This window comes from Emydura macquarii, unplaced genomic scaffold (genome assembly GCF_026122565.2).
Source record: "Emydura macquarii macquarii isolate MOO-44397 ecotype Brisbane River unplaced genomic scaffold, CSIRO-AGI_Emac_v2 contig_312, whole genome shotgun sequence".
In the NCBI taxonomy this organism is placed as follows: domain Eukaryota; kingdom Metazoa; phylum Chordata; order Testudines; family Chelidae; genus Emydura; species Emydura macquarii.
Genome location: NW_027130449.1, coordinates 9,580,274 through 9,589,112, shown reverse-complemented (window position 1 = coordinate 9,589,112; position 8,839 = coordinate 9,580,274). Strand labels below are relative to the sequence as shown.

General features: G+C 48.9%; 1 protein-coding gene across 1 annotated transcript in view; it reads left to right on the top strand.

The window, feature by feature from the left end:
• The first annotated feature begins 5,560 nt into the window (after positions 1-5,560).
• POU2F3 (POU class 2 homeobox 3) overlaps positions 5,561-8,839 on the top strand; it is a 55,015-nt gene continuing 51,736 nt past the window's right edge. Inside the window, exon 1 of the mRNA XM_067562731.1 lies at positions 5,561-5,588. Within this exon, the coding sequence (XP_067418832.1) occupies positions 5,561-5,588 (28 nt within the window). The remainder of the gene's footprint in view (positions 5,589-8,839) is intronic.

Genomic DNA, 8,839 nt, shown 5'->3' with positions numbered 1-8,839 from the left:
CAGCGGTCCAGGCTTGGACGTGACGCAGAGCTGCGAAACAGCCAGCAATGCCGCTGATGGATTGTGAGACCTCAGGGGGTTGCATTTACAGGTGAGCTCTTCCCCCAAAACCATGCGAGATCCCAGTTCCAGCTGACCAAATACAGCAACGCCCCCGTCCACTCTGCCAAGGTCTGAAAGACCTTTACCTGCCCGAAGCCTGGGTTCAGGCCCTCAGTCTGCCATGTGTTCTGATCTGGAATAGAGGGGGTTTCAGGGATCCGTGCTATCCTCTCTGTTAGCAAAAGCTTGGGCTGTCCCCTGGGGCAAGCTATTCAGGGTCTCCAAGGTGTGCCCAGAGTCCATTTGATCTTCCAGAGTAGCTGCATTGCTATGCTCCAGGGGTTGGAAACCAGCAGGGGCGAGCTCCTGTACATTAGTGTAGCCCCCCTGAAATCTGTAAGCTTCCCCAGCTGGGACGTTGGCTTCCTGGTTTACCTAAAGGTTTTTGCTGTCTCCTTTAGTGAGACAAGCGGAGCCAGGGGCTTGCAGTGTGGTTTTCAAAGTCTCCACAAGAGTGTGCTGCTGGCCTGAATTTCCACAGCACTTCACTTGCTTTGTGCTTTGAGAATTAGGAAAACATCTGTGCAGCTGAAGGAAGAATCCTCTTCAGCTGAGGAGGGAGTTTGTGGCAATACATTTCCCAGGGAAGAGAACTCAATTGGTGCAACATGAAGCTAAATCCCATGCACTAAAACCTTTTTTTTTTCCCCCCACTTTCCAAAATAAAAAGACACTCACCAATCTTTGCAAGAGATCCCAGTCCCCATAAGAATGAGAATAATGCATCCAAGAGAGGAATAAGCTTCATTTTGCACAAATATTTTCTTTCCAAAGTACCACACAACCCACCTGTACAGTCAACACTACTGAAAGGCAGCTGTTTGCAGGAGCAAACTGACACACCACAAGCAGTGTAAGGAAATTTTGGCTTAGAACAATGGGATAAATCCATGCTCTCAGGAAAAACATCAGGATATTTTTAACATTCATGCAAATCTGAAATGGGAGCTTGGCTTTTAAGGTCTTATGGGAAGGGTCACGCTCTTTAAACCAACCATCAGAAGGAACAGTGTAAAAGCAAATCCCTTTTAGGCTGGAAAAATGGTCTTAATCTAATGCAGATGAAGTTCACCCAGTGCTTTCCCCTGCCCTATTTTACACAAAATCTACAATCATGTTATTTTAAAGATTGCTTTTGATTATGGTCACAAGTGGATAATATAAACTATTAAGTACATTACACAAAGATTAGGTTAAACTAATCTAATCCCACTTTGAAATGGGAGTAAATTAAAACCACTCAGGGCCTTTTAGTGAATGGCAGCAGGGCCCACACAGTCAGTGTGGGGTACATTTATACCTAGCTTGCCACCAACTAAACGTTCATGCGGACAAGTTCAAGGATGTTCTGAAACGGCGCATGCAGCCAGATTTTCCAAAGTGGCCATCACTCTTACATGCTGCAGTTTGAGTGGGGAGTAGGGGGTCCATTTTGAAACAGCTTGCGTCCTGACTTTCATCTATTGAATCAACAACTCCAATTGAAATCAAAAAGAACTCCAGGTACTCAGCATCAAAAGATTGGGCCCTGGGAAACTGAGGCACCCAAAATCACTACCTACTTGTGAAAATGTTGGCCACGGAATAAGGGAATGGAATAATATCCACTCTTGTTCATAGACTCGTATGTTGTTAAAGCCAGAGGGGACTATTATGACCATCTAGTGGGAGTATTTTTCTAATTATCCTATAGAATTCTATAGCAGGGATATAATTCTTCATTGGATGGTATAGAATGGCCAATAAATTCTATAGAAAAGTTGTCATTTTCTGGTAGAAAAATGGAGTTTTTCCATAAGGGCTGAGATGAAGGGAAGCAAGACCATAATGAACGATGAAAGTGGAGGAAGGATGACATTTCAGTAGAAGAGGGCTTTTTTTTTCTGCAGTTTAGATAGCAGGACATCCCAGTACCTGTGGATTTGTTAGATGTTAATTTATTTCCATGGCTGCATCTAACTAAATAATGAGTTGGTGCAGGAGCACTGGATTTGTCTTCAGTCAGTGGGAATAGTAGTTGAAGCAGTTAGTAACAAAGGGCTTGATCTGGTGAACACAGACCTGTGCGGTATGCTATTGATATTAAGAAGGCTTCTGCAGAGGTGCAGGGATCTTCCCCTGTGCTTCAGACTTCAGGACTGAAGCCAAAAGGGGAATCTGGTTCCCTGCTCCTATATTCCAATCCTAACGATTCTCTGTCATTCAGTTGATCAAAAATGTCTCCCGAGTGGATCAGAGGAGGAGGCCAGGAGTGCCTTACTTTTCTGGCCTCCCAAGCTGCACCTAAACTCCAAGACTGAGCTTTCATTCTGGTCATTGCAGAATTTCCAACCCCTTTCATGTACGTTCATTTCATCCCTTGCAGAATAAGCATCAGAGTCTCCTAATGGACCATAAGAGAGTGCTGTGCATCGAGTTAGACTGTTCAAATGCTTGTTGATCCCGTCAAAGAATTCTAGTAGACTAATGAGGCATGATTTTCCTTTACAAAAACCATGTTGACTCTTCCCCCAACAAATCACATTTGTCTATGTGGCTGATAATTCTGTTCTTTACTATAGTTTGAACCAATCTGCCTAGTATTGAAGTTAGGCTTAGTGGCCTGTAGTTGCCTGGGTTGCCTCTGGAGCCTTTTTAAAAAATTGGTGTCACATTAGCTATCCTCCAGTCATCTGGTACAGAAGCTGATTTAAATGATAGGTTACATACTATAGTTAGTAGTTCTGCATTTTCACATCCGAGTTCCTTCAGAACTCTTGAGTTGATACCATCTGGTCCTGGTGACTTATTACTGTTTAATTTATCCATTTGTTCCAAATTCTCCTCTACTGACACCTCAACCTGGGACAGTTCCTCAGATTTGTCACCTAAAAAGAATGGCTCAGGTATGGGAATCTCCCTCACATCTTCAGCCATGAAGACCAATGCAAAGAAGTCATTTAATTTCTCTGCATTATCTTCCTTGAGTGCTCCTTTAGCAGCTCAGTCATCCAGTGGCCCCATTGGTTGTTTAGCGGCTTCCTGCTTTGGCTGTACTTTAAAAAAATGTTTGCTGTTACTTTTTGAGTCTTTGGCTAGCTGTTCTTCTAATTCTTTTTTGGCCTTCCTAATTATAGTTTTACACTTCACTTGCCAGAGTCGATACTCCTTCCTGTTTTCCTCGATAGGATTTAACTTCCACTCTTTAAAAGATGCCTTTTTGCCTCTAACTGTTTCTTTTACTGGTGGCCTGAGACAAATCAATGTCTCATGCAATCGGGCAGCCTCATCTTGCACTCGCTAATGTGGGCAAAACTCCCATCTTAGCTAATAGAAGCAGGAAGGGCTCCTCCCCTTTGAAATCAGGCCATGAGTACCTAAATATGGATCTGAGCCTCATTTTAGCCCTTTCAGCTCTGAAATGGTTCCTAGACTCCCCTTAGAATTGTCCCACCCCACTGACTTCCCCTCTGGTTTTCACACTCCAGCTCTCTGCCCTGTTTTTCTCGCTGTCTCTTTGTTCAAACACTGTTATTTCCCTCACTGGGGATTCCCGCTCTGTCCCCTCCTTCCCCCCAGTCTCTCCTGGCTGCACAATCTGACTCAGGCTCTCAAAGCCACGGGGGTTTGATGTTGGGCAAAATGATCCCGCCCATCCCTAGGAGAAACCTGTACTTCTAGGGAGCAGGAAGTGGTGCGGTATGTGGGAAAGTGAAGAGCTCCAGAACGTGGGCTAGGGAGAGAGAAATGGATGTGTGATGGCTTGCACCTGGCAGCTACTGATAGCTTGTTAACATTTTCGGGATGGATTCCGGGCACAGAGGCCTGGGGAGATCTGAGCTCAGACATTCAGCTATAAAGAGTAGGAGCACTTAAATCAGAAGACCTAGGTTAGGGAATTGCGTGGGGAGGGGTGGAAAGGAGAGGAGGCTTCGTACCAGGAAACCACAGACAACTTTGGGTGTGTGAATGTGCACTCTGAGGCCTGGTCTGGGGAGGACGCACACCGCCGACACAAGGCGCGTGGAGGGGACGTGTAAAACCAATTCAGTTACTGCGGTGGCTGTCCGTCGACGTAACTTAGGTCGACTTAATTGTGTTGTGTGGACATGCTCTGAAGCGGAATTCGGGGTGACTTTATGGCTCCCTGAAATTGCAGATGAGAGAGCTGGGGTGGGTGACCCTCGCGGCCTGTGGTGGGCCTTGAACATACGCTGAAGGAGAGTGTGAAATCTTGATGAGAGCCCCGGGCCCACCCAGGCTGCAGAGTGATTGAGTGCTGTCTGGGCTGGCACCCATCGGGATCCTGATTCTGCTCTCTGTTATGGCGACGTAAATGTGGAGCGACCCCGCTCAAGTCGGTGGTGTCACACCAGCGTGGGTCTGGTGCTGGCGAGCGAAGGATCTGAGCCTTGTGAGACCACCCAACAGAAACCAAACGTGGTTCTTTCTGCCTCTCCACTCTGCTGGCTAGAGCCAGGGGTAAGAACCTCAGCTTTGGCCAAAGTGGATGGCGGGTAGGAAGGAAGGTAGGTGTGCACCCCACAGAGCAGCAGCATGGCCTAGTGGACAGAGCACAGGTCTGGCAGGCAGGAATTCCTGTGTTCTGATCCAGACTCTGCCTTAGCTCTTTGGGGACAGTCACCTCATCTCTCTGTGCCCACCTTTCCCCCTTGTATGGACAGGTATCATGGGGGTTCGTGAGTTAATTACCCTGGCTCTGCAGGGCTCATTGAATTACCCTGGCCCAGCAATCCGAGCCACATGGGCAGACCCCATGCCCACATGAATCCCATGGGGTGCAGCGGTGCGCCAGCCCAGATCTGATGGCTGGAGTGGGGGCCCAGCATCTGTTCAGGGCTTAGAAGACCAAAAAGCCTTATCTAAGGGCTGAGCAGCCGGGTAGGTAGAATCCTCCTTCTCGGTCCTTTGGCTTCCATTCAGCGTGGCCAGGCAGGTGTCTTGGCCTTTATCTGCGCTGAGGAGTGAGGGATCCCACCTCGTTTCTTACAGGGAGCTATCAGGATCTGGTGCTCTCGCGGATGGCCGAGTCTCAGCAAACCCCCTTCTTGTGGGCTTGGCATTGGGAGGGCAGGCAGGTGCTGCAAGGTGTGTATACGGCGCTGAGTCTACGGAGACAGCTGCCTTCTCCTCCTGCACACCCCACCCCCTGTTTAGTGCTGCAGGGACTCAACAGTTCCAGAGTTACTAATATGCAAATCCTGGCTTTTTGCATGGGCTGCCTGCCAGCAGCTCCCAGAACACCAGGCTACTGCCAAGCAGGGGGGTGGGGGGCGTGGCCACCCGTCTGCAGCGTGCTCACCTGGCCCAATGTGTCACCAGGCAATGCAGGTGTAGGTGCTTTTGGAGCTGTCTTGAGCCCGGCTTCAGAGGTGGGGGCAAACTGGCAGCCCCACAGACCAGTCTGGGGCGGGCTGCAGAAGGCTGGGCACGCTGTGGATTCTGTCCCGCCAGCAGGATGGTGACTCTGGAGTCTCTGCACACAGGTAAGAGGTCCCTGTGGGAGGAAGGATGGTCTCTGGTGTGATCCAGCAGGCTGCAGAGGTTTCAGAGTCAGGCTGGGGATGGGAAGGGTGGACGATTTCCCCCCCCACGCACACACACACACGCGCGCACGCCCTCCCGCATTGAATCTGTCATCCCCAGGGAAAACTGCTATTGCCTATTGCAAGTTAACTACCCGTGGAGCTTCTTGCCCGTCCCCTGCCACGTTGGGGCAGGTAGGGAGGCAAGGAACGGGCGGAGACATGCCATGAGTTAGCAGTTCTAAGGGAGATCGATGAGGAGGCACTGAAGGATGGCGGGGCAGGTTCAGTGGCTAGGCGAAAAGGGGTGGAGAAGACAGAGCGAAGGAATGGGGGAGACCGGGGCTGTGGGGTAGGGATTTGGGCAGGTGAGGCTGGGTAAAATGACGACTCAGGTCATTGAGAGGGGAAGGGAGCTAGCAGGGAACGCCAGGCCCAAGCCTGACAGGGTTCACGTGCTCGTCTGTGGGTATGTCTTCTCTGCAGTTCTCCTTGCCAGGGAGCTGAGCTGTAGAGGGAGTGGCTGCTCCGAGGGGCTGTCTACACTAGAAACGCTATGGCCATAGCAGTGCTGCCCTAGCGCTTCAGTGGAGATACCCACTGTGGTGACAGGACAGGAGAGCTTCTCCCGTTGCTATAGTTAATCCCCAGAGGCTGTGGCTAATTCAACATTCTTCCGTCGACGCAGCGCTCTCTACGCCGGGGGCTTGGGCCAGCTTAACCACGTCCCTCAGGAGTGTGCGTTTTCCACTCCTTTCCGACTTACCCTTTGAGTCTAGACCTGGGAAACAACCTTCAAGCTGCACAGTGAGGTTGTGCTCGCAGCTGAGGAGTGGGGCGCGCTCGAACTGTAGCCCTTCTCCCACTAATAGCCCAGCCAGCTCCCCGTAGACGCACGACCGTACTCCAGTTCAGGGCGTTGGTGTATAGACAGAATTCGAGTGAGGGGCAACACTCAAGTTAACTCTACGGTGCAGATGAGCCCTAACAAGCCCCCAGAGAGAAAGCAGGGTGTGTGCATGTTGGAGTACACGCAGGAGTGCGTCTGTGTCTACACATGTACTGGTGTATATAATCAGGGGGTGCATTTCTTTGATGTTACACAGAGCTGCGTGCATCAGGGCATAGATTAGTGTCTGCAGGTGAGTGTATGCCTCTTGGGTCAGTCCATTGTGTAGCCGTCAGCATGGAGCACTTGAGTGTGTGTATCTCTGTGTGTGTAAATATGCCCCCCCTCCCCCGTCCAAGGAGATTGCCCAGCCCATTGTTGTGCGCCGTGACACTGATGTGAGAGTAGCCGGACTAGGGCTGTCATCTTAAACACAGGAGCTTACGAGAGAAGACGAGAAATATAGTTGAGTGAACCAGCTCTGTTCAGGGGACAGGTTCCCGTCGTGGTATAAGTAGAGGCAACTCCGTCAAAGTCAATGGAGTTGCGCCGAGACTGGATTTGGCCTGGTGTGTTTCATCAGGGCAGGCTTCGTGCTCTCGGGGTCAGACTGGGCACCCTACCTAGCCATCTGTTATCAGGGCCACAAGTTTACAAGGCGGCCACGGATTTGGGGGAGCCCAAGTTGCGCCTGGTTTTCAAAAGAGCTGAGTTCTAACAGCATCCAATCCTGGGGTCGGTGTGAGCAGAGGGTGCTCAGCCATGCCTTTGAAAATCTGACTCAAGGTATTTAACGTTGGGCACCCAAAAGTGGAGGCCCTCAAAATCAGTGGCCCTTCTACACACATCTTCTCTGTGTTATGATTTAGATACCATTTTTCTTAACGTGGGGAATATCCCTCCTGCCCCGTCCCAGAACTGTAATGAGACATTGCACACAACTCATCCTTAGCCAGTCAGGATCCGCAGCCTTCAGACAGAGGCGGGGGAGACACCCCTGGTCATTTCTCTCATCACGTTGAGCTGGGAGGATTTGGCTGCGGTCAATAGAAGGTGGATTCTTTAATGAGGTGGCTGGACTCAGAGCTGAACCCATGGTTCTTTCTGGCTCCCAGACTGACTAACTGAAGCCTGAGCAACTTGGTATTATCCCTCAGGGCCACCCTAAGTCCTGGGAACAGAAGGGACTGCTGACTTGTGGATGCTGCTGGTTGCAGGATGTATTTTTCAGTACCTATACACAACTCCTTAAATAGAATCCATATATCCGTCACACCGTTGATATTAATGATCAGCATAAGCCTAGCTTTCATTTAAGGTCTTACCTAACACTCTTTATGGACAAAAAGCAATGGGTTAGGTGTAATGAGTTTGTCAGGTCTGATAGGAGTTGCTGTTATAGAACAGTGAACCTGTTGGCATTGAATGGTTCGGAGGATCACAAACACCTTTGAAAATCAACCTGCTATTATTTAGGTGCCTAAATATGAGAAATCTAAACTTTAGATCCTCTGTTTGAAAATATTGCCCTGGTGTGTTATCAGACTAGGAAAAACATTTGCAGTTGGTTGTTCGTCTGGATTTTGTTTTGCAGATTTCTTGTTTGTTTGTGTGTGTGTGTGTGTGTGTGTGTGTGTGTGTGTGTGTGTCTGGTGGTTTTTTGTTTTGTTTGTTTTTTTTTTTTTTTGTGTTTATAATGGATAGCATTTTCAATGGAGTCTATGTGAATTAGAGACAAAGTAGGTAAGGTAATATCTTTTACTGGACCATCTTCTGTTTGTGAGGTGTCTATGTGAATTAGGTGCTTATGTGCAGATGCAACCCATACCTGCTGATGGTGGGGGGGGAGGACGGGCAGAGTGAGGGCAGCAGCTTCAGCAGATGTTACTGAGCATGCTCAGAACACACCAAGCAACAAACCTGGGGAGGCTCGTAATTTGGATGCGCCCCTCCACCCATCACCTCGGCTTATGTGAATTAGACACCTAAAATCCTTGGAAATTCCATAGGATCCATTTGAAAATGTCAGCCAATATGATTTTTTTGCTTAATAGTTTCTCCTTAAAGCCACAGGCCAGGTCTACCCTTAAAAATATGGTAAAGTCAGCTGACTCTTTTTAAAAGATGACTTCTTTCTAATGGCGTTATATCAGAGAGACGAGGTGGGTGAGGTGAAATCAGTCCAATAAAAGACATTACCTCACCCACCTTGTCTCTGTAATATTCTGGGACCAACATAGCTACAGCGACACTGTTATACCAGTAACAGTGGACAAAGTCATACCAGCAAAAAGGCAGGTTTGCCAGGAAAGCTTCTTTTATT